Genomic DNA, 27049 nt, shown 5'->3' on the forward strand with positions numbered 1-27049 from the left:
GGGAACCAACGCAAGAGCAGCCCATGCTCCTAAGTGAGCTCTCTCCACCCCCATGACCTTTCCTATTGTAGGACACACACAATTTTGGGAAATCATAACAACATGAAGGTAACTGCAGAAAGCCCTTCAGTTCTGTTGCCCACTTTCTCTTCACTGAAGTTTGGGTTTGGACAATCCCCCAAGGTGTTAAAATCTTAGTCTGCAGCAAGGCGCTCTTGAAAGGTGATTGAAATATTAAGAGGTGGGGCCTAGAAAGAGGAAGTTGGGTTCATGGTGATAAGCCCTTAAAGAGATATGAGGCTCTTTGGCCCTTCCATTCCTCTCTCAGATTCCAGGTCAATATGAGGTCCCCACCTTCTTTTTTTTTTTTTTTTAAGGGGGAAGATTTTAATTAATTAATTTATTTATTTATTTATTTATTTATTTATTTATTTATTTATTTTTCATTTTACATACCAACCCCAGTTCTCCCTCCTTTCCCTTCTCCCGCCTCCTCACCTCCCTCCCACTCTACCCCCATCCACTCCTCAGAGTGGGTAAGGATCTCCCATGGTAGTCAACAAAGTCTGGCTTACCTAGCCCCTCCCCATTGTATCATGGCTGAGCAAGGTATCCCACCACAGGGAATGGGCTCCAAAAAGCCAGTTCATGTACCTGGGATAAGTCCTGGTCCTGCTGCCAGGGACCCCACAAACAGATCAAGCCACACAACTGTCACCCACATTCAGTGGGCCTAGTTCGGTCCCATGCAGGTTCCTGAGCTGTCAGTCCAGAGTCAGTGAGTTCCAACTAGGTCCCCAACTTCTTTCCTATGAGTTTCTTCCCCAGTGTGCTGCATAGACACAGGTCCAAAGCCACAGGGCTGAGTGATCATTGCTGGAGACCTCTGCAGCAAAATAAGGCTTTCCTTCTTGGAAGTGGATTGGCCTCAGTTCCAGTAACAGAAACTGTCAACTTAACTCTCCCATGAACATTCTGGCTCCCTTGAAGAGCTTTTAAGATTCTCTAGCAGGTAGATGTTCTTTCTCACTTTACTATGCATAAATAACCACAGGATATTGACCTCCATCCCTCATATTTTGTTTCATCATCCTCCCCATCTTTAGGGATTTATGCTATTTTTATATTATGGAATTCACTACCAAGGGAAGAAAAATGAGGAACAGAAAGAACTAGTTTTGGTCATGCTGTTGTCGTGAACCATGGCTTGTTGTTCCTTAAAATCTCTTCATTCTTTATCATCACAAAATAAGATGAGTTCTGTGTCAGTTACTTTTCACTGTTGTGATAAAACACCACAAAGCAACCTGTAGAAGACAGAGTTTATTTTTGCTTATGATTCTAGAGAGGTAAAAGTCCCTCATGGCAAGGAGGCATGACAGCCAGAAGCAGCCATGGTGACTGGAGCAGGAGGTTTCACATTCTCTTTTTTGTTGTTGTTGTTTGTTTGTTTTTGTTTTTTTGAGACAGGGTTTCTCTGTGTAGCTTTGCGTCTGTCCTGGATCTCGTTCTGTAGACCATGCTTTCCTACAACTCACCAAGATCCGCCTGCCTCTGCCTCCCAAGTGCTGGGATTAAAGGCGTGCGCCACCACTGCCTGGTGGTTTCACATTCTCAACCAAAGCACAAAGCAGTGGGAACTGAAAGTAGGTGAGGCTTTTACCAATTAATGCCAGCCTGGTAATGCACTTCCTCCACTAAGGAGGCACCCCTTTCCTCCCCAAGCAGAGTTACCAGCTGGAACCCAAATGTCCAAATTCCTGAGCCTAGGAGGGACAGTTCTTTAACAAACTATCACAATTTGATTTTGTTTTTAAGGTGCACCTTGAGTTTTATTAATCACAATTTTTTAGCAATAGTCACACTTTACAACTTTGTACATTTTTTTCATTTATTTATTTATTTGTGGGTGAGGAAGTACAAGAGAAGAGGGAATGGAACAGCCTGCAAGAGATGGTTTTCTTTCTTGGTCCTAGGGACCAAAACCACCTTGTCAGGCTTGGCGCCAAATACCCCTTTCCACTGACCCATCCAGCTGGCCCCTGTTAAATTGTTTTACTCTAAGATGATTTTGAACATTAATACCCATGAGTTCTGAGGACACATGAGTAAAATGAACACTGGGCCCAAGAGGCCACCTGCATATAAGAAGGTAGTTTTTTGAGGACATTTGGTACTTCATCCAGCCTTTATTTTTATTTTATTTTATTTTTTATTGTAAGTAGTATATTCTAGCTTGTTGTTGATCCCAGGGTCTCTGACATACTAGGCAAACATTGTACCAATGACATATAGTGCCATCTCTACAAAGGGCCTTTAAAAGGCTTGGCTTTCTCAAATATTTGCTTTTAAGAAACTTTCATTACCAGATTTGAATTTCTAGGGGAACAAAAAGTTCCCCCCATCTTTGCTTCATGATTTTAAATAGCCAGATTAAATCTATCAGTAGTGTTCTAACAAAATGATCAAATGTGTAACATGATTAACAAAGAAAGGATTGAAAACAACAGATGACACATCAATGAGTAGACTAACTTTGGAAGCATCATGTCTAGAATTAAAAAAGAGAGTTTGCAACTCCTAAATAGGCAGAGAGGTATGTCTTGTACATAGAAAAGATAAATTTAAATAAATTATCCCAATGTAACACAACTCTGTAAATTTTCAACTCTAAAAATACCTCTAACATTGAAGCATAAATTCAACAAAATTGAATAGTGTTTCAGGGATGGGTAAGTTTTAATGCTATTTGAAGATATGTGAGAAATATACTTGCTTTCATTGAGTTAAAAGAGAAAATGCTGTTTGAAAATGAAGACATCTTTAAAGTTCAGTGTGGGGTCACCATAGTCTTTCCTGGGAAAATCCTAAGTGCTACCCCAATGTTCTAATAATGCTATCAGTAAATATTTTTATCATGAGTAAAATAACTTTTGAGGTCCTTAAGGATAAAAAAGAGTTCCTATAGTATTCTCATGATTCAAAAAAACCAAAGGCACACTCTGTCATGGCTTATGCAGGCCAACAGAAAACTCATTACAGCTTAGTTTTCAGTTCCCCATCATTCTCAACCCCAGGACTTCTGTGCACATCCACGCACTCGCTTTTCTTCTCTTTGAGCTTTGTCTCTGCAAGTTCAGTGTCTGAAGACTCAATTTCCCCAGGGAGCTGGCGCTTCCTCATGAGTATTAGAATGAAGAACGCTGGGAGAAAGCTTGATCCTCTAAGTGCTGCAGGCACGCCAATGTAAATGTTCCTATGGAAAACAGCTCATCTGTATCAATATCATTCTTAATGAATTCAGTGGGAGCTAATTTTCTATATCCTTACAGATCATTTATTCTTCAAAGAAAAACATCAGGTGATTACTTTGCCCATGTACTTTATATAATCTATTTTGCTGAGTTATTAAGTCTGCTTATTAGAATGTCAAAATTTTTTCCAACATAAAATCTTAAACACATTTTCTTCATTTTGGTGATGGCTAGCTTTCATTGTCAACCTGACTGGATGTAGGATCATTACAGAGAGACATCTCTGGATGTGCCTATGAGAATGTTTTCAGAAGGTTCCTAACACAGCATGAACCATGACCAGCCCCCTCACACCCTGCCAACATTCATCCTCTCCCACTACATCACACTCAGCCATAGTTCTACCATGATCATATAGTCTCTTAAATAACGAGCCAAAAAAAAAACAAAAAAACAAAACAAAAAACAAAACAAAACAAAACAAAAACAAAAAACCCCTATATCAGGTTAAGGGAACCACTCTTTTCTCTTTTCTATTTTGTTTGCTCTGGTTTTGATTACACAAGTCTAAAACACATGTACAGAACAACATACAGTCACTTTTAAGGACTTCTACTCAGCATTTTTTGCTGTATTACACCAATAGATTTTTTTTGATACTGGAATCATCCTGTATCTAAAATAAGTCATATTACTCATTTGTATATTTAGTAGATTCAATTTGTTAATTTTCATGCATAAGCTTGCTTTTGTAATCAATTCATGTATCTTATAACATGTTACTACCTTTAACTATGTGTATGTGTTGGGTCTCTGTGTAGATACGTATCCACGAGTCCTGGATACCTGGGAGTTGGAGTAACAGGGAGTTGTAGGCTGCCCAATGTGGGTTATGGGAATTAAACACATGTCCTCTGCAAGAGCAATGTGTACTCTTAACCCCTGAAACATCTTTTTAGCCCCAAATCCTTTCCATTTGCTGAACTTGTCCACTTTAAGCATGAAGACTACAGGAGCTTTCTAAAACAAATTAGGTAATTTTCACTTTCATCTTTTCTTAGAAGAACTTGTAAACTGTTAAAACATTTATTCTTTGTAATTTGATAAAATATGCCTTAAAGTTTCCAGACCTAATAAATTTTGGAAATTTTTGACATATGAACATTTCTAAATTACTATGAAAATTTCCTTCATTTTCTCAATATTTATAGTAAAATCTAGTGTGATGAATTGTGTTGTCAACTTCATACAATCTATAATCTCATGGGAAGGAAGTTTTAGTGAAGGACTGTGTGGATGTGTGACCTGTGAATGCATCCTTGGGAGATATTTTGATTACATTAATTGAGGTGAGAAGACCCACTTCATAGTGGGTGGTACCATTCCTTAGGTAGAAAATCCTAAACTATATAAGCCTATTAAAAATGATCATGATGACTTTTTATAGTGGAGAAGTATATGTATAGTATATATGTATAGATGCTTAATACCAGATATAAGTCTAGAAATACAATTGAGGTTTTTTTCTAGATGGATAATAGATTAACAAATATCATAGTTTATTTTCCTGCCACAGTTATAAAAGACCATGTCAAAACCAATTTGAGGGAGAAGGGGTGAATTTGCTCACAATTCTAGGTTACAGTCCACCATTCTGGGGATGTCAAGGCAACTAGAACTTTAACCAACACAGACACACAAACAGAAGTAGTTGAGGCCTTCCACACTTTTACTATAGACACGCCAGCCTAAGAATGTGATAGCAGCCACCCCAGCTGCACACACGTGGGGACAGGGAAATAGCCAGCACCTTTTCTTTCCCAGAATTTTTCAGTATCCGCCTCACCCAGAACAGAACTGAACTGGGTCATACCTTGAGAGAGCTAAATTTCCTTTTGGCTGAAGCAGTGTTAGGAGCAAGGAGAAGCACAGTATAGTCTACAGCAAACAAAGTTTCTCTTTGGGCTTTTTTGGGCCTGCTGCCCTATAGGGACAGCAAGGTAACAGCCTAAGTCTGGCTCAAGGTCAGCCTGTCATAACCCCTGGGTGTAGGGCAACAGTGAACCCACAATTCTTTCCTATACTGTTAGTGACAGGGCCTGTGTAGCACTGAGAATGGTGGGAACCATGTGGGTAACTGCCTTTCGTCTAAACAGAAGCATGAAAGCACACAACTGGATGCACCCAGATCTCAGAGGCCAGGCCCCTGGTCTGCTGGGTCTTGGGGTTAGTGGTTTCAGTTATGTTGATGTGTGACAACATCTTCCCGCTTTGTGAAACTCTCTTTGTACCACAGTCACTCTACTGAGCTATGTCATGTTCATGAGGCAGGCAACCACTAAGTGCAGGGGAGTATAGTATCTATGGGTTCCCGGATATGAGACCATCTGTCAAATTCAGGCAGCAGGCCCCTTCTCAAGGAGGCCCCTGGCAACAGCACCAGGCATGCTGATAAATTGCAAGGGCCATCCACAGATTTGGGTTCTTATTATCAGGCTGCAAGCATGAGAAGTCTGTGACCTTTCCAGGAGCTAGAACATCAGAATCCCTGCTGCTTGTATGCACTGGGACTACCATACTGACCCCCTGTGGATGGGAAGAGTCCTCCTCTCTATTCATAGATATGGGATGGTAGGGGCCAAGAGATTTGTTTCCACCAACAGTGCCATTGTTCCTGGTCTCTGCATCTTGCTGTCCTGTTTATCTAGTGTTCTGTTATGCTAGCTCAGCTCCAGATGCAGCTCTCCCCCTACTGCTCCAGGGCCTCTACACAGACACCCTGCTCCCTTTTAAAAGTATTACAAAGGGTTAGGTTAGGAAACCCACTCATGACAATTGCATCAAACACTTTAGAAATAATGGGAAATATTAAAATATATAAATAAGGAAGTTATAACACCCATGTGCATTCTTAAAATGAAGCCTAATATAATCTTATCACTCAAGAAAATGTTAGATAGGAATGGGGACATTTTATGCACTACAAAAGTAGGTCTTAAAAATTATCTTTACCTTTGAGTCTGAGAGATGGTTCAGCATTTAAAAGCACTGGCTGGTCTTCCAGAAGACCTAGGTTCAATTCCCATCACCCACATGGCAGCTCACCAACTGCCTGCAACTCTACCTCCAGGGGAATCTAACACCATCACACAGACATACATGCATGCAAAATACCCATGCACATAAAGTTCAACTAAATAAATTTAAAGATTATCTTTACCTGAAGTTATTTATATCATACATCCTGCATGCCCCTGGTTCACCACATTTCAGAGTTCCCCAGTGTAAACAGGTTCTGTCTATCAGGGCACCAAAGTAAATAGGTGCTGGAATGCCAGCTGCAGTGAGGAGAAAGAAAAACAGCCCATTGCCAGGAAGAGAGAAAAGAGAGAGATGTGTTATTTTATTTGGAAGTACCTCCAGTTCCCTTTTAAATAAAAAAACAGCTTAACAAAATATGAATCAATGCCTCTGCACTTTTAGAAATTATAACTTAATGTAAAGTTTCTAGATCACAACAAGTGAAAACTATGTATAAGATGCTAAGAAAGTACCTATTGAGTTCACAGCCATGAGCTTCATGTATTTTCTGAAATGTCTTATGCTGGTTTTCTATACATCTAACTAACAGAAACATTTTCCATTTTATTTTATTTCTGAATCTACTAAAATATCAAAATTGTAATTAAGTTCAAGTAAGCTCTTTAAAGACAAGGGGAACTATTTTCATGTCTTCAGTTACCTCATTCTCAAACTAATTACTAATTCCAAGTTGCCATTTCTTCATTTCTTTTTTTTTTTTGTCTTTTGCATACTATATAATATTCTTTTTTTCCTTTTTTATTATATTTGTGTTTTAATTTTACACATCAGCCATGGGTTTCCCTGTCCTCCCCCCTCCCACCTCCACCCCCACCTTCCCCCCATCCTCTCTCCTCCATTCCCATCTCCTCCAGGGCCAAGACTCCCCTGGGATTTCATTTAAACTTGGTAGATTCAGTACAGGCAGGTCCAGTCCCCTCCTTCAAATAGCTGAAAGACATTTAAGGAATTGCTCAACATCCCTAATTATCCGGGAAATGCAAATCAAAACGACTCTGAGATACAACCTTACACCTTTCAGAATGGCTAAGATCAAAAACACAGAAGACAGCTTATGCTGGAGAGGATGTGGAGCAAGGGGAACACTCCTCCACTGCTGGTGTGAATGAAAGCTTGTACAGCCACTTTGGAAATCAATATGGTACTTCCTTAGAAAATTGGGAATCCATCTCCCCCAAGACCCAGCTATAGCACTCTTGGGCATATACCCAAGGAATGCTTAATGATACCACAAGGGCATTTGCTCAGCTATGTTCATATCAGCATTGTTTGTAATAGCCAGAACCTGGAAACAACCTAGATGCCCTTCAACTGAAGAATGGATAAAGAAAATATGGTACATATACACAATGGAGTACTATTCTGCAGAGAAAAACAATGGCATCATGAGGTTTGCAGGCAAATGGGTGGATCTAGAAAAAAATCATCCTGAGTGAGGTAACCTAGACTCAGAAAGATAAACATGGTATGTACTTACTCATAGGAGGATACTAGATGTAAAACAAAGATGACTAGACTGCTACACAACTCCAGGTAGGCTACCTAGAAAACAGGACTCTAGGAAAGACACAGGGATCACCCAGTGACAGAGAAATGGATAAGATCTACATGAAGAACCTGGACAAGAGTGGGAGAAACAAAGGGCAAGGTTTGAGGGAAGGGAGGCTTGGGGGAGCAGGAGATCCCAGCTTAATCAGGAACAGAAAGGAAGAACAAGGAATGGTAGACCATGATGGATGAGGACCACATGAGAACAGGAGTGCTGGAGAGGTCCCCTGAGGTCCACAGTGATGCATCCTCTGTAGACTGCTGGCAGTGGTTGAGAGAAAGCCTGATCTGACCTAGTCTGGTGATCAGATGGCCAAACACCCTGATGGTTGGGCTGAAGCTCTCATCCAATAACTGATGGAAATGTAGGCAGAGATTCTCAGCCAGGCCCCAGGTGGAGCTCCATGTGTCCAGTTGTCGAGAAGGAGGAGGGACTGTGGGAACGTGAATTGTTGAGCCCAGGATTGGAAAAAGCACAGGGACGAAAGGCCAGACAAATGGAAGCACATGAATTGTGAACCAAAGGCTGTGGAGCCCCCAGCTGGAGCAGGCCCTCTGGATAAGTGAGACAATTGAGTGGCTTGGACTGTTTGGGAGGCACCCAGGCTGTGGGACCGGGACCTATCCTTAGTGCATGAGCTGGCTGTTTGGAACCTGGGGCCTACACAGGGACACTTTGCTCAGCCTGGAAGGAGGGGACTGGACCTGCCTGCACTGAATCCAAGTTGCCATTTCTAAATACATGTGCTTGTGAACTCCAGTGAGTACAGCATATGTTCATTGAAGATGCCACCAGGTCACTGGGACCTCCTGGATGTGGACAGTTGAGATAGTGTAGATCCAGAGACAAATTACCTTTCATACTGATCATGCATTGCCCCTCCCTCTGCCTGACTTTATATCCATGTAACTATCACATGAAGCCTTCAATGGGATACATTCATTTAACAGGTTGCTAGCCTCTACTCACCCAAACACTAAGAATGCCATCAGATATCAGCTGAGCCTACAGAAGGGAATCCCATGCTTTGCTCTCAACAACCTACTGTATATATTTGAGAAGTGTTGTATTCGTGACTTCCTTTATAAATATCAAGTATAAATATCACTATCTGTCACCATGTTGGAACCTGATATTTGGATGACCTGGATTTCTGTTCCCATAATAATGACTTATATTTGATTCCAGATCAAACTTTCTTATTCCCTTTAAGATGAGGATTATGTTTGGGGTTGACAAGAGAGTTGCTGTCTTTTTATTGAAAGAAAATTAACTGATTTACTAAGTACTTGGTATTGGTCTGATATGTTGGAGAAATTGTTCATACCAAATATTCTTGTGCAAAATGCATGTAACCCAATTCCAAGTGACTTCTCTTCAGACTTAATACACCTGAAAAATACATGTATATAAATAAAAGTTAATCATGCAAACCCATATCTGTTCAAGCATCCTCCAATGACAGGTGTTGTTCATGATCCTAATGGTTAAGTTTTTCATTATGAAGTGAGGATAATACAGCTTTACTGTTAAGCCCACACAGAGGAAGGAGACTATGACTTCTGAAAGCTGTCGTGCGACCTCCATACTTGTAAAGCAGGGTGGAGCCCTTTAGCTTTGGCTGCTAACCTAGATGAATAGTTTCTTCGTTACCATGGAGAACACTATGCTATCCCCAACACTCTGAAGCCATAAACCAAACAAATCTTTCTTCTCTTAAGTTGTTTGCCAGGTATTTTGTCATGTTGATTAAAAAAAAAACTACCATATTTTATATAAAAATTCAAGATATAGTAAAGGTGATCCCACAGATAAACAGAGAAGGAAGACTCCATCATGTAGACTATGATATTAAGAAAATGCCTTTGGGGTTGGGGATTTAGCTCAGTGGTAGAGCGCTTGCCTAGCAAGTGTAAGGCCCTGGGTTCAATTCTCAGCTCAAAAAGAAAAAAAGAAAAGAAAAAAGAAAATGCCCTTGTTATCTGGGCGGTGATGGCAAATGCCTTTAATCCCAGCACTCGGGAAGCAGAGCCAGGTGGATCTCTGTGAGTTTGAGGCTAGCCTGTTCTACAGAGTGAGTTCCAGAAAAGGCACCAAAACTACATAGAACAAAACCCTGTCTCAACCCCCCCCAAAAAAAAAAGAAAAAAAAATGTCTTTGTTATACAGTGTTAATAACATTATACCTTTGTGTTTCCTGTACTGCCTACAAAATTAGATGAAATCGTTTGAAAATTACATACAAAGGGGAGACTTATAAAGCAGTCAGGATAAAATCTGAAATATGTTCTTATAAATTAGGAATGTGAAGTCCTTTTAAAACATGGTCTTTCCCCATCAAATACACCCTTGGGTAAGAAAAGCATAATAAATGCAAAACTTCATTTTGGAAGTGATTCCATGGAAGAGTTCAAAAAACACAATACACTAGAAGACTAATGATAGTGTGCCAGTAGGACTGTATCATCTGTCATTTACTTTTCAATCATCAGTTCAGCAAGAAAGAGCAAAGAAATATGAGAAAAATAATTTAAATAGACCTTAACTTCATTAAATCAAGAAATCATACATTAGGGCCTAAAGAATGGGTAAAGCTGCTTGCCACCAACCTTGATAAACTGACATCAGTACCTGGAGCCTACATAGTGGCAAGAGAACCAACATTTATCAGATGTCCTCTCATTTCAACATACGTGCCATGAAATACAAATACACAGGCGCGCGCACACACACACACACACTGCTTTTTTAAAACCATACATTAAAACATCAAGAAGTCCCCTTTTCATACCCAATGATGAGTCAATGTCAGAAGGTAAGGTAATTGAGAAAGTGAAGAGCATGAAAGTGAGGCATGGAAGTAGGAACAGGCATGCAGTAAACATGAGAGCATATCTTGAGAGTGTTTGGAGGTTTTAACAAGAGTGTATAACTACTTACATTCCTTTCAACTATGATGATCCTCCTCTATGAGGAAAACTCATTCTTATCAACTGAGCACACTGCTTTGAAACAGAGGCACCAGTGTAGTGAAGGAGAAAGAAAACATCTTGTAGCCACATGGGCTAAATCAGCCTGGCATGTGATGGGGTGACATATGTCACAGCCAATATTCTCTCACTTATAAGTCTTAAGAGCTAGCAATACTGGTACCTTTATCTGTCTGTGAACTTATGAACAAGGCATATACCACATCTCCATTTGTGTGAATATAGGAATGTAACATCTTACAGAGGAAAAGGACAATGTAAGGACTGATAACTAGTTTGTCCTAGTGAGTATCTATGAAGTGTATAAGCAGGGGAAAGGAAGAATTAAGGAAAGAGAAGGGAAGAGAAGGGAGGGGAGGAGAGGAGAGGGGGAGGAGAAGGGAATGAAAGGGGAGGGGAAAGGAGAGGAGAAAAGGAGGAGGGAAGCAAAGGAGGAAGGAAGGGGAAAGGGATTTTGAAAAGGAAGAGGAGAAGAGGATGGGGTAGAACGGGAGTGTTGGCAAGTGAGAAAAGCATAGGGAGAGGAAGGGGCGAGTGAGAATCTTAGTCCAGTCTACGGATAAAATATGACAAATCATCAAATATTTTGTAACATTGTGGTTAACTCAACATTGCTTCTGAATCCCAAAGATACAAGAAAAGGTGTTTGTGTGGGAGGGAACTGTTTCCCTGTTGTTACTGAGTATGAAGGCTAAAAAGATTGCCTACTTAATAAAAATACCTTGAAACTTGGCTTTGAAACTTCAACACTTTTTCTTAGAAAGCTGAGTATCTGCTATTGCATTCATATATCTCCTGGTTAGATAGTATCTATCATTGCATTCATGTTTTTTGTTAAAGACAGGTTGAGCTCAGGATGTCAAGGGAGCCTGGTCACTTTGTTCATAGAGAGTTTCACACTCTGCCAGTCAGTTCGCTGAGCCTAGGAAATGAGTCCTAAACAACTCCTCTCTCCCTCCATTAAGATGTCCCTTAATGTAGGCTTAAGACATAAGGAGAGAAAATAGGAAAGAGCAGGCAGGAAAATTCTAGAAAACTTTAAGTAACTGTTAAATATAGCAATGCTCAGTATAAGAACCTTGATAAAGGTATTTCAGAGCATTCTATTTCTTGGGAAATAGAATTTCAGTAAATGACAAAAAAAAAAATCTAAATGGCATTGATGGGGTGCTCAGTATGTAAAGTTGCTTGCCAGTAAGGCTAGATGACCCAGAACCCAGGAACATATGTAAAAAATAATTAAAAAGCTCAATTCAGGGGCATACATCTGTAACACCAGCATTCCCATAGTGAAACAGGAGAAAACAGAATTGCTTGGGAACTTGAGGACCTGCGATGCTGGAGTACACAGCCAGGACAGCAGCAGAAGAAAGAAGGGAGACCCTGCCTCAAAACAAGAGGAACAGAGAACTGATTCCCCAACATTGTTTTCTGACCTCCATGTGCTCTTAGTGGCACTAGGAGCCCCCCTCCATACACACACACACACACACACACACACACACACACACACACACACGAGAGAGAGAGAGAGAGAGACAGACAGACAGACAGACAGACAAAGAGAGACAGAGAGACAGAGTCAGAGAGGGAGGGAGAGAGAGAGAGAAACATCATACATTTGCATATGCACACACTACTAAGAAAAAAAGATAGAAAGATAAATGAACAAGCTACTTATTACCTCAGAAGAACCATATACCCAGGTATGGCTGCTAGAGAGTAGATGAAACAACCAATTACTGACATGATTAAAAAGTACTGCAGCTTGATAGTACAGTCAGGGCCTTTTTTGCACAACCCAAGAACTGCAGATGAGTTTCCTGAAGACTGAATGCAGCTGCAATTTTGAAACACCTGTAAAAAAAAAAAGTGTCCTATTTAAGAAAGAAAAATATTGGGCATAAACCTTCAGTGTTTTCTACACAGCCAGTTAGATCAAAATGGAGAGTGTTAGGGCCAAAGACATGGCTCATATGAAGAACACTCATCCAGCTTGAATGAGGACCTTAATTTGAGCACAAACACCACTGAATAAAAAAATACTAAATAAGTAAAATAGAGGTTTCTTTTCCCCCTTATTTTCATCTCTTTTTGATATCTCATAATTTTATTATAAAATATAAAGGGGTACTGTGGCTGGTATGTAAAATCAATAGAAAATTTAATAAAAAATGAAAAGGAAAAAATATAAAGGGATAGATTTTAAAAATCAGTATTTTGTTTCTAAATGTGTGGAGTAATTTGCAAAAATTCAGCTATAGTGAATTCACATTTATTTTGTTTTTTTATATTTATTTTCATGTGTGTTTGGTCTTTGTTGGTGTGTGTGCATGTATGTGTGTATCTGTGTTCATGTTTGGGCATGTCTGTGCCTATATATAAACATATGTATGTATGCCACATCTACATACATATAGAAGTCAGGGATAAATTATGAGACTAAGTTCTCTCTTTCTACCATGTGGGTTGTAGTTTTGATGGAAAGGTTTGGTGGCAAATGCCTTTACACGCTGTACGAACTTTCTAGCCTGCATATAATTTTAAAACAGTAAATAAATACTGTTTTGTTTTGTTTTGACCCTAATACAAAGAACTAAAACAAAACATATTTGAGAATGATGATAGAATAGTTAGATGCTTACTAAAAAATAAAGTCATGTTCCAAGAAAAAGAGTTTATTTTAACAATATTTCAATTCTTTTTTGAATTGTTGTGTTTCTGAGTATGTTAAGAATCAAAATTTATATTTCATTTTGATTACCAACAACGTCTATAAGTATTATAACATGTTGAAGGGAAGGAAAATGCTTAACTATTTCATGCTAAACTATCATGAGGGGATGGCACAGTCTATAAAGTCCTACATAAGCATGAGGACCTGAGCTCAGACCCCAGCACACATGAGAAAGATGCACATGTGGAGGATGTGCTCACAAGACTGGTGCTCTGAAGATGGGAGCAGTGACTCCATGGGGCTCACTTGCCAGGTAGCCTAACAGAATCAGCAAATTCCAGGCCATGAGATCCTGTCTCCAAAAGCACAAAGTGCGTGGGACCTGAGAGTCACCAGCTGAGGTTGTCTTCTGATCTCCATTTGCACATCACACACACACACACACACACACACACACACAACTACAATAAACAAACAAATAAATAAATATAAGATGTTCATGATACCAAAAGATAAGTTTTCTGCCTGCCTCAACTACATAGCTAGTTTGAGGTCAGCCTGGGTTTCATGAGACCCTATCACAAAAAGGGCAGATTCTGTTCAGAGTATTTTAAAGTTTATTTTTTATGTTTACTTCTGTGTCTGCTTCTCTGTATGTATGTATACAAGCAGATGCATGTAGGTGCCTGAGGAGGGCAGAAGAGAGTGTCAGATTGCCAGGAGCTGGAGTTGGGATGCTCCATGTGGGTGCTGGGAAGGAAACAGGTCTTCTAAAAGATCAGCAAGTGCCCTTTACAGCTAAACTAGCTCCACAGCCCATCCAGAGCATTTTAACCCCAATCATTTGAATAATGATCTCAACTGCTTTTAAATTACAAAGTAATTCTCAGACTCTGACAAAGTTTTACATAATATCTAGAAATTGTAAGGTCAGGTATAAATATATAAAGGAATTTAGTTATTTGTAAAAATATATTAATCTATTTTAAGCATGAACTAATTTTTGCTTTTTAGCAGATGTAGGCTTAGATCATAGCACATATTAATGCAGTACACAAAAAAATCAGCCCAGATCAATGAAAGGGTGTTTACCATGTTGATTCCTGTTCCAACAGACTTCTCACAGCCTGCAAGGCAGGCTGACATGTATGCTAGGCCATTGTCTCCACACACTGGATCCCATGTTTTAGTTAGGCAGTTACACCTTGTGTTGCAGTCAGCAAGGACCTTATTCTCCACATACAAAGGCTGCTGAGTTCTGAAATGATTTTAAATAATGTTATAGATACTGCAAAAACCACAAAAGTACTTTATTTTCTTCTTTTCATCTCAGTACATGCACAGAGAGAGGGGGAGGGAGAAAGAGAAAGAGAGAGAGAGAGAGAGAGAGAGAGAGAGAGAGAGAGAGAGGAGTGAAAGAGAGTAAGAGACAGACAGAGAGAGAAACATTTCATTTTCTCCCCAGATTGGAAACAGAAATCAACCATCCGATATCAACTATACTGGTCTCTATACTGTGTTTTTGGCACACAAGTAGCATGACTACTTTTTCAATTACTTCAAGAGCAAACATTAAGTGCCTACACTATAAGAAAGTACCATGCTGTTAGAGCTAAAAAGGAAGATGGTAATCTCTCATTGACTTGCATGATAAGAAATAATGAAAGAGGGCTGGCTTGAGAAAAATCTGCAATTTCCATTTATACAATAAATGCTGTGTTTCTCCCCCAAAACAGAGTGGTTTGAGTGACCAGGCATGCTCTTCTGAGATACACAGAACCCAGCACTTACCATGACAAGGATAATGTGGAAGTCTAGAGTCTGAATTCACACTGTATCACTCAAACACAGTGTGGAGTCAGCATGACTAGAGATGGAGTCAGAACATACAACTCTACTTCCTTATTGTTAAAGCCATTTTCTGTAAACGCACTAATTTCCTGAGTTTCAATTTCTACATGTACAAAGTAAAAAGAATCAGTCCTATCTTAAAAAAAGATTCAGACCAGGTGATATATATCTTATAATACAAAATCTAAGACTACCGCATATACAAGATTGAACTATACCAGTGGCATGTGTGTGTGTGTGTGTGTGTGTGTGTGTGTGTGTGTGTTCCTTAGTTGACTTACAATGTATTAGATTAAGTTGAGCTAAATTTGAGCCCATTGTAGAACCCTATAAAGACTTGCTGGCATGTATAGTCAACTTTTAAAGCTATCTGCTGTAGAATAATCTTCTTATACACTGTAATGATGTATCACTCAAACTGGTTTAATAAAATGCTGATTGGTCAGTAGTCAAGCAGCAAGGATAGGTGGAGTGACCAAACTAAGGATGATGGGAAGAAGGGCAGAGTCAGGAGTTGCCAGCCAGGTACAGAGGGAGCAGGAGATGAACATGCCATGCTAATAAAGGTACTCCCATGAGGCAAAGCATAAATAGAAATATGGGTTAACATAAAATCTAATAGCTAGTTAGTAATAATCCTGAGCTACTGGCCAAATATTTATAATTTATAACACCCTGTGTGTGTTTATGTGGGACTGGGCAGTTGGGACAGGAAATGTCTGATTATATATGGCACTCAAACATTTGGTAAGAATTTCTGCATAAAGCCTGAAAAATCTTTAAAGTAGATTCTAAACACACAAAAATGGCATCAAACTCAGCTTCTTGTTAGCAGCTTTTTCTTGGGAGGCTCTGTTTGCTAGCAGCATGTAGAGGTACAGCTCCTTTAAGAGACAGCATCATGACTCAGGGTTAGTGGCAAAAAATGAGTGGCTATTTTCAGAGGCCCTGCTACCAAACACTTAAATGGAGTCTATGAGCAGCAGGTGACACACTACTCAGTTGTGGCATAGACCCAGAACCTTCCTAGAGTTGGGGTGGTAAACATGTCTCCCAGAGCTGGTGGTGAATGTACTCTGCCATAAGACTAGCCTCTCAAGGAACCAAGAAGCAGGGCAGAGCCAGCTGCCAAAGCTACTGCTTTGGTCCTAGCTACACTGCTTAGCAGTTTAAAGACTCAAGTGGTCAACAAAACAGAGAGAAAGACAGTAAAGACAGATTCAGACCAAAAAAAAAAAAAAAAAAAAAAAAAAAAACCTCTAAATGTGTTGCAGTGTATTTAAAAATATACATAGGCTTGGGAGAAAAAAGAAAAAGGGTAGAGAAAGTCCTTAAAAAATAGAGTAATAAAAAATATAATAAGCTACATAAAGATGAAAATACACAGAGAATCTGGATTCAGTATGTTATTGTGTTGTCTTTAAATTTTTTGACTACTAATGAACAAATAACTGCTGAGAGACATGTGATTATGAAAGCTGATAGATTAAATCAACATATATATTTGTTTTTTTGAGACAGGGTTTTTCTGTGTAGCTTTGGGCCTTTCCTGGAACTTGTTTTGTAGACCAGGCTGGCCTCGAACTCACAGAGATCCACCTGCCTCTGCCTCCCGAGTGCTGGGATTAAAGGTGTGAGCCACCACTGCCTGGCCAACCTATATATTTTTAAAAATAACTTGACTTCAAAATTTAAGTCAAAGATATGTTACTTTGGGAAAGAGGTTCTGCTTTTATTTCCACAGGAATTGAGAGGCTCTAGATTTATTTTGGGTTCAGAAATATCAGGTTTGTTCAAGGAAGACTTCCTGAAAAATCTCCAGTGGGAATAGGTGGCCCAGATGATCCAATGTTTCAGAGAGTATCTGTTGCAATTTGATCTGAGTTCTACATCCAGAACAGCTTCAAGGCTGCTGGCTGAGATGATCTAACCTCATAGACTACTCCAATAGGACTTGACCACAATCCCAAATTTTCTTAAGGTTCTCCAAAGATTACCATTGCCCCCAATCAACAGGAAGTAGTCTAGAGAATGCCCACAATTCCCAAAATAAATTGTGAATGTTTTTCATCACTTAGGGGGGATTAGTTACAAGTTTTTATGGATAATGGTCAGGAAAAAAGCTAAACAAAGAAGATTAGATTCAGAAATCTTTTTCTGAAAAGAAAAGTAGGGTATAGAAATGATAGATTAAAAGGGTAGATTATTGGATCTACTTTAATCCAAAAAAACTATTAATCTTACATATTTTATAATGGTATGGATTTTGATTTATCGATACAAATTTAAAGTTAATTTTGGTATACTGTATGTATATTTCTATTCTTCTTTAAGGTGTGGTGTTTTGCAGCTCAATTAAAAATATATAATGTATAATTAAGAAATACAGATTAATAGTCATCTATAATAGTCAGACTTATGGTTATGGTAGATATTTTCCAAGGTCATAAACAGATATATTTACATAGATAGATGGTCTTCAAACACTTCAAATACCTACAAAATAGGCATTTAATAAGTTTAATAACCTAAGATTTTCATGACAGTGAGGCACATCTACTTCTGGCAGTACCAATCTACTTCAGAGAAGATGATGGGCATCGAAGAAACTCTGTATGGAGCTTTTGGGTTTTTCTTTTTTAATGGCAAAAAGTAGTCATGTGGTAGCTTGCTTCAACTTCTGACAGTTACTGTCCAAACAGGACCAGGAAGATGCAAGAAAGGTGACTGCCAAACTTTGCCAAGAATAGGTAGGACAGTCCTTCAAAAATTATCAGCTTCACAGAAAAGTCTGTCAGATATTCTAGGCCTGTAGGCCGAAGATGGATGGCTCAATGTTTCAGAGGAATTTTAGGTGACTGTCCAAGCAGATTGAGGTCCCTCATTAGGTAACACTTCACTCTTCTGGGATCTTTGATGGAGTTGTAGACTAAATAGTTATAGTTATAGTTTTCCTTAGTTATAATATAAAGTAACTTAGATACAAAACTTTAGACTCACCAAAGTAAGATAGATAATTAAGTATTATCTCTAATTTTGCCAACTGCAAATAGATTAATTGTGTTACTATAGGTCTTACTTAATAACTGTTTTGTTGTATATAATCTTACTGTGTGAAAGCAAAAACCTTCCTTTTAATTAGACAGGGAAATGCTGTGGAATAATTCTTTTGTACACTGTAAAGATTTGTCATTTGAATTGGTTTAATTAAGTGATGATTGGCCAGTAGCCAGGCAGAAATTATAGGTGGGGTGACCAAACTAAGGATGATGGAAAGGAGAAGGGCAGAATCAGGAGTTTTCATTCAGATGCAGAGGGAGCAGGAGTGTGGGCTGATATAGGAATGATGAGTGGAAGAAAAGTACAAGATAACTATGTATCACTGCTACTACTAATTTGTAATAAAATGATCTTGTCATACCCAATCCTTGAAGAAAACAGACTAGCCATTGTAAAAATATTATGATCTTCATTGGGAAACAACATACCCTTCATAAGAAGTAGTTAAGCCAGCAACTGGGAAATTATCACAGGTCATCATGAAATTAAAGAAAGATAAAAGGTACTCAGTCAGAGATAGGCAGAATGCTATGTATGCAGCTTTCTTGACAGTAATCTTGAACTTCTTCATAATCAAGCCACCAATTAAATATCCAACACATATTGGAGGTAAGTTATAAAGACCTGTAAATGCGAGTAAAATAGTATTTTTAAAAGATAGCATTAAAATAAATGTTATCAATTTGTCTAATACATCTTACTTAAGAAACTATTTAGCTCTAATATAGTGACCCTAATCCCTACAGGCTCACATATTAAATAAAGAGGTTTTTAAGTGTCCCATAATGTCACTTCAAAAAGACCATTACCATTTATTGAATCATTTGCAGCAAGTTATATATAAGTATCACACACATGCATATATGACATTAGAAATTTTGTGTATTTTTTCACTCTGTTTATTGGGAATTTGACTCAGCTCAAGGTGATTTAGAAGGTCACTATTAAGTCCAAGCTTATCAACTGCAGAATATTCCATGTATTGTTGATATTGCCAATTATTCTTCCTCTCTGATGTTCCTTCCCCAGACAAAAACCAAAGGAAAAAAGAAAAGAGAAGAGAAAAATCCCAGGTAGGTTGCATTCATACAACATCAACCCCAGACTGGGGAGAATTTAGCACATTGTTTACAGCTCCATAACATTGCATTTAATTTTATACATCTAAGCGTAGTGACTGAGATTTGGAGGACACAGAACTCTAGATAATGTGGATGCTGTCATCCTGTGATTATCAGTTATCAAGAGTAAAAATAACCCAGGAAAAATCCAAAGTTGGATATACCCCAGGATTTAATGTACTAAAAAGAAAAGCAGAGTGTGGCTGCACAGGCTAATCAGACCATGGGACCCAGTGACTAAATAAGGAGTAATATAGAGGGTAAGAATTGAAGCTCAGAAGTAAAATCTGGGAGTAAGATACCAGTGAGTTAAGCCTATTCCTCTCTTAATTAACATATTTACTCTTGAAAACTGACTGATATAAGCATCCCCAATATTTCCATAATGATGACAATTTTCATTCTGATTGGAGAGAGAACAGAGAGGATTTTTCTGGCATCTCCTTCTCTCTATTGCTTCTTGATTTCCCTGGAGAGTGGAAAGAAAAAATTTACAAGAATGTCCTAACAGATTTTAATTTTGTTGTAGTCTCCTAGTCACATTATCTTACTGTTTATCACACCCTCGGGGGTGCTGTTTATCATGTCCTTGTGGAAGGGAGAAGTGCTACTAAAGAAATAATGAGACTTCATACCTATGAGAAAGACTATCTCTGCAGTTGATTTTCCATATTGCTGTTCCAGGTATTTAGGCATGAAAGTAAATGTATTGATAAATGCATTGAACTGGAGCACACTTATGAGGATGAAAAGCATGTAAATTGGATTGCAGGAGAGGCTCTTCATGAATGGCAAGAAATCTGAAACAAGAGAGTGTCAAGATCATCAAGCTAACTTGACCTTGCATTTTATATCCAGTGTTCTCCTAAAATCTTCTCACAAATTCTGTGCTGTGACACAAATATATTTGATAAATCTTTACTCCTTGGGCTAAAGTTCTATATTATTGTTTAATTCACTTCTAGAAGTTAGTGATACAATAGGTCATATAAGAATCAGATCCCAATTGTGCCATCATTCAAAATCCAACAAAGACAAACTCAGACACTGACACCTAGACCTACAGTCAGCCCAAACCTAGATAACTAGACACCAGCATAAGAAATAACCAAAAACAGCCAAAGAAATATGTCAAAGCATGACAAACGCTCCGCTAACTGCAGACCCAGCGAAACCAAATCCAGGGTTTAAAGTTTTCCTTTTGCCTTTAGTGATTCCGCGTTTTTCCTCCTTGGTTTTTCCTTGGTGTTTCTCTTCTCCGTCACTTTTAGTCACATCCACATTATCCTCTAGTCCTTCCTTTGGGAGTGTTTTAGGAAAAAAGAAAAAGGGGATGCTGGTCAGGATATTCACTCCCGCACAGATCAAAAAGCCGACCCACCAAGCACCGACCCAGCGTGTGTCAGTGGGAGTTATGGTCAGGTCATCTGTGGAGAAACACAGACATTTTATTAGCTTGCACCATCCTTTCCTGTGTAAACTGCAGACAATCATTAAGGACCCTAAGCCATCTAAACACAAATTTGTATATTATTGTAAACTTGTCATACATTAGCTATTCTTATTTGGGCCTTGAACTTATCATCCTCTGCCTCTGCTTCCTAAATGCTGGGATTACAGGCATCTGTTACCCCCTGGGTGAATTCAGACATTCAGAAAAAGTGTCTGAGGTTAGTCAACTGGATGAAGTTGAAATTAAGAAAAAAAATTCTGGATTGCTACATGGCATAAAAGTTAAAGCTTCATTTCAAAAAGATAGAATAAGATTTGAGACATATTTAAGGAACCAGGTTTAACCTGATGTATTCATATCTCAAAGCATCACAGTGCGGAAGATAGGGGGCAGGAGGATCAGTTGAGTGGCTAAGAGTTATTGCTGCCCTGGCAGAGGTCCTGAGTTCAAGTTTCGGCACCCACCTGGAAACTCACTATTGCCTGTAACTCTAATTTTAGGACATCTGAATCCCTCTTCCAGCCTCAGCAGGCATCCACACACAGTGCATCCACACACAGACAGACATACACACAAAGATAATAAAATAAAACATCTCATGGTATCCAATATTTTTATGGTTTGTGTGTGCCTTAAAAATATTAAATGATTTTATTTTGTAGTATAGGTGATGTATTTTCCAGCAGTGAATGAGAATTTCAGTCTATCTTGTGAAAAGTTTATAAATTGGTGCTTATCACATAACAGAAAGGTCTGTTTCATTTCCCCACTGACTGCCTCATTGAGAAAAACCTATGTGAGTAAATCTTTTGAGACCAAAGCTGTGGCTGAACTGTGCCGGGAGAGTGGTGGATTGTTTTTTATCAGCAGGTGACATTGTGTCCTTACTTCTGCTCCTCTTAGGTCTGCAATCTGTAAGTGGTGATAATTGTCAACTGAGGATCAAAGGAAGGAGTGGCATAGAATTCTGGAGCATTCTACCACACTCTAGGGACTGGACTGTATAAATACAATGTGTTGTGTTACCTGTATTCACAGACCCAGTGTCTACATAAATATTTGCACAGAAGGATCCCAACAAAAGTCCAAACAAAGGGCCAATGACCATTCCTGTTTCTAAAATCCCTGGAAGTAAACAAAGACAGGAAGTTACACAAACACACCAAGAATTTGCTTACACAAAAAGCCTTGAGATTGAATTGTTTTTAATATTAGATTTATTTTTCTTCCTTTGCAGAGTTGGGTATCAAATCCAATAGTCTAAGCAAGTGCTCTACACCTGAGCTACAGTTCCTACTACCTCAGATATTTTTCTATCCAATATATTAGAAAAATTAAGCTTGGTATGTATAAGTAAATATATATGTATATATACATATATGTGTTTTTGTGTTACATGTACACATGTGTGTTGCATGTACATACATGGGTTTTTATAAATATTGAGAAGGAATCTCCCATTGTTTCACTATGGAATGTTCCCCAGAAACTCTTGTGTTACTGACTTCTTCCTTAGGGGACTCCACTGAAGTTCAAAGGAACCCTTCTGATGCAGGGCATGGTGGGGGGTATTCAGGTCATCTGGAATAGAACCATAGCCCCTTCCACATTCTGCTTTGCTTCCCAGTCACAGGATGAATGGTTTCACTCCACCCATCCTTCCACCACAATGAGCTGCCTCATGACAGGCCTCCAAAACACACAGCCCAGGGACCTAGACCAAAACCTCCAAAGCACTGAGCCAAATGAATCCTTTATCTTTATAAATAACTATCTCAGTTATTTATTAAAGTGATAGGAATCTGACTGACACAAAAGCTTTATCACCCAAAGCCACCTTCCAAATTCTCTTTTATGCTGAGTTAAAGGCAAAGGCTGTACCATCATAGGCAGTTCCATCAAAGCCATGATGTGAGCAAGGTCATTTTGATGCTTCCATAGCCCTGTTTTCAAAGGGACTCTAATAGGTAGCTATAATTGTCAACTTAACACAGCGTTGATCTACATGGGGGGTAGGATCTTAATAAAGTATTGTCTACATTGGGTTTACCTGTGGCATGTCCATAGAAGACTGTCTTAAGTTAATTGATGTGAGAAGAAGCAGCCCACTGTGGGCAGCTCTATTCCCCAGACAGGGAGTCATCAGCTGTGTAAGACTGGGAAAAAGAGCTGAGCACAACTATGCAAGCAAAGACATAAGCATGCATAATTCACTCCCTCTGCTCTTGTGGGTGTGGCCAGCTGCTTCAAGCTCCAGCTACCGTGACTTCTCTGCTGTGGTGAATTATAAGCCAAATGAACCTTTCTCTCCAAAGTTGCAATTTCTCATAGCAACAGAAATGAAACTAGCACAGTTTCACAACAGTGTGAGCTGTGATGAATTTCCTGTGATATGTCTTCATCAAAGCTCTTCTCTTGAAACTTCCTTCCAAAGTGAGAATGTGTCCTCATAACAGCACTTATCTTGGATGCTGTCCTGGTCCTCTTTCTTTTTTTTTTTTTACATTTTTAAAATTTATTTTACATGCCAACCACAATTTCCCCTCCCTCCATCCCTCCTGTTTCCTCCACCCAATTCCCATCTACCCACTTCCCCATCCACTCTGGTCTTCTTTCTTAGCTTATTATTTTCATTTCCTTGGTCCCTTCCAACCACACCTGGCTTCTTTGAACCACACCAGCATCTCCCAACTTACCTGAGTTCAGAATCTCTGCTGAGCCATCCCTACTCACAGAAAAACCAGATACAAACAACTTCAACTTCCTGCCTTTTCTTTACTTTACATTTTGATTTTTCCTCTTTCCCTGTGGTTCCATGGGTTAGTCCTCCTCTGTGTGCCTGACTTCTCAATACCTTCCTTGTTCTCGCTAACACTCCTCACTGTTTGATGCCCTCTCTGCAATGATTCCTGCAAGATTTCCAACTCCACTGAGTTCTTTCTTGTCCTCTGCTGTCTGCCTTGACTCCCCCCCCTCTCACTCTGCTCAGACCCTTTCTAATTCTAAGATATTCTCTTGGTACCACCAGTGATCTCCATCATGGATCACTATCTTCACTTTTGATTATTTTTATTACTTATTATGAGTTTCACATAATGTACCCCAATCATATTCACTTCTCAGTCTTCTCAAGTCCACCCCCTTCCTTGTGACCTCTGCTAAAGGAAAAAGAAAAGAATTCAAAGTCTAATTTGTGCTGTCTTAAGAAAACTGAATGATTCCCTACCCCTGCCAGAATGATTCCAGCCAGGAACCATCAACTATGAAGAGCTATATTTCTTGATCCCTAGCACACATTTTAAGAGTTCTCTTCAATGGCTTCCTCTCTGGACAGTTTCTTTTCTTTTGGGGGGAGGGGTGTTGTGGGGAGAAAAGGTTGTCATAGAAGCCATCTATGTCTCTCATTCTCAACTGTGAGTCTGCAGTCATCAAAACCACTGCAAAAAGAAGCTTTCCTGCTCTCTACAGTCTGTAGCAGTGTAGATCATGGACTTCCATACAGTTTCTGGTGGCAGCACAGACCCCAAACATCAACAGCACAGCCCTCAGATTCAGCATGACACTCAGACACTATCATGTTCCTCACTGGCAGAACAGGCCCCAGAAATCAACATGACCTCCAAAGGCAACATGGGCCAAGGACACCAACATGACTTCAGGTGATAACAGAGACCATGGACATGCATATGGCTTTCAGTGGTAACATGGACCATAGACATCAACATGGCCAATAGCAGGAGCACAGACAATATGGACATCCAAATGGCCTTGGACAGCTGTATGGACTACAGATACCATCATGGCCTCCAGGGGCATCAGAGACCCTGGAGACCTTTCAAGGAGTCCCAATCCAGAAAAAGAACCATTCTCCATCTCTGACATCCTGTCATTCAGAGCCTGGAAGATTGTGCAGCTATGCAGGATGTTGGGGGTTATGAACTAAGAGATCACATTTTTTTTCTGATAATTTCAAGTAATACAACTAAAAGAATGAACTTGACTATTTGTTAAAACTATGAAGAACCCTGTCTTGGCTGAGGGATTATAAGAAAGGATACTGTCTTTAACTTCATAGAGGAGCAGGGTGCAGAGCTCTGAGTAGTAAAAGAGCAAATTGTAAATAAGAAACTAGATAGTATGGTGAACATGGCTGAGAAGACATGATTTTTTTTTTTTTACTTTTTAAATTTTTTTTCATTTTTCTTGATTAAGAAATTTTCTACTCACTCTACATGCCACTCACAGATCCTATCTCCTCCCTCTTCCCACCCCTCAGCCCTCCCTCTCAAGCCATGATTAAAACCCTGTTTGGTAAAGCTTAAACTGCAAGAACGTTTATTAGAACGCAACAAGAGAAAACACTACAGGGCGAGGCTAATGGCTCAGGCACTTGTCCACGAAACCTGGCCCAAAGATTTCACTTGGACCCCAGGCCAACTACCAAAAGCTGTCTTTTGATCACAATAATTTCATGCAAATTCACACACACACACACACACACACACAAATACAGAGAGTGGGAGGAGTAAAAATTGTAGAACTATATTTTAAAATACAACAGACACAAAATGGTCAATGTTGGAGTCGTAATAACATATAGACAAAAGAATAAGAAGCTAAAAGCAGAAAAGTAGGGGAAAAACAATTGAATTTATGGAAGACTTTCCAGAAAATATTAGTAAATCTCTAATGCTTTAAAGATAGTGTGGCAGAATCAGAGGGATTTCCAACAGTGAGAATCAACCTGATGAAGCAGTTTGTCTGGAACTACTATTTAATTCCCACATTGAACAATCTTATGACCCCTGGTCATGGTCCTGGAAACCACAATGCATCCAAATCAATAATTGATTTCTACCCTCACAGAAAGCTTGATTGTTCAAACTGTCTGAAAGAAAATGCCCCCCAAAGGGAGTGGTACTATTATTAGAAGGTGTGGCCTTGTTGGAGTAAGTTTGGGCTTGTTAGAGGATGCATGTCACTGTGGAGGTGGGCTTTAAAGTCTCATATGTTCTCAATCATGCCCACTGAGACAGTCTATATATTGTTGTCTGCATATCAACATATAGAGCTCTTTTTCCAGCATCATGACTGTCTGCATGGCACCATACCCCCACCATGATGATAACGGACTAAGCCTCTGAAAATGTAAACCACCCCAATTAAATGTTTTTCTTTTATGAGAGTTGCCATGGTCATGTGTCTTAACATAGCAATAGAAATCCTAAGACACTTACCAATGTATAAAGGGGAATTTTCAGATTTAGCAAAATCTTCTATGTAGGAAATACCCAAGGGCATGATGGGAGTTTCACCAATTCCACGGATAACATTTCCCACTACTGCATATATCCACATTAATGATTTAATTTCTTTCACACATTCTGCATTAAAACAAGAGGAAATAGCATGAATATTTTGACAGTGAAGTGTTACTGACAATTAATTCAAAAGTTTCTGTAAGCCTTTTTTCAAGTCACAAGCCCATGATGACCACCAAATGACTTAGGTAACTATGCTGACTTTGAAACAATGCTTATTTGAAAAAATATTTAGCAGTGGAGTGTGAGTGCTGTGCTGGAGCCACTTCCCACTGGATGGGAGAGATGACTCTACAGATAGACACCACGTTCCAAGTCAGTGTTCAGTGACAACACATTGATTGTGAGAATCTACACAAGCAACACAGGAAAACAGTAAATATGAGGACTTTCCCTTACTTCCCGGGACCCAGTTAGTTAATATATGCACCACCGCACTCCTCCACAACTTTGAGGAAGGAAAAAGGAGCACACATGTACATATACTTCTGACAATTCATGCTGTATTGACACAACACAGAGAACATTAACACAACTTTGAATACCCACCAGCCACGATTACTTTATAGAAACTAAATAATCAGCTGAATAGTAAACATATTTTTTCTATAGACTCCATCTTTTGCTATCAACCAGTGGATCAAATAGCAGATAATCAGTGGAATAACACA

The 27049-nt window shown here is 39.2% G+C and overlaps 1 protein-coding gene across 6 annotated transcripts in view; it reads right to left on the minus strand.

The window, feature by feature from the left end:
• Nucleotides 1-1581: 1581 nt before the first annotated feature.
• Nucleotides 1582-27049, minus strand: part of LOC118579404 (solute carrier organic anion transporter family member 1A5) — a 94957-nt gene continuing 69489 nt past the window's right edge. For all 6 annotated transcript variants that reach the window (XM_036180652.1, XM_036180655.1, XM_036180653.1 and 3 more), the window contains 10 exons: nt 26295-26441; nt 22084-22182; nt 20810-21031; nt 20240-20404; nt 18912-19107; nt 14665-14830; nt 12580-12752; nt 9233-9297; nt 6475-6592; nt 1582-3256 (listed from right to left, as the gene is read on the minus strand). In XM_036180652.1, coding sequence (XP_036036545.1) covers nt 3037-3256; nt 6475-6592; nt 9233-9297; nt 12580-12752; nt 14665-14830; nt 18912-19107; nt 20240-20404; nt 20810-21031; nt 22084-22182; nt 26295-26441 — 1571 coding nt within the window. In that variant the 3' untranslated portion in view covers nt 1582-3036. The remainder of the gene's footprint in view (nt 3257-6474; nt 6593-9232; nt 9298-12579; nt 12753-14664; nt 14831-18911; nt 19108-20239; nt 20405-20809; nt 21032-22083; nt 22183-26294; nt 26442-27049) is intronic.

Source organism: Onychomys torridus, chromosome 3 (genome assembly GCF_903995425.1).
Source record: "Onychomys torridus chromosome 3, mOncTor1.1, whole genome shotgun sequence".
NCBI lineage: Eukaryota > Metazoa > Chordata > Mammalia > Rodentia > Cricetidae > Onychomys > Onychomys torridus.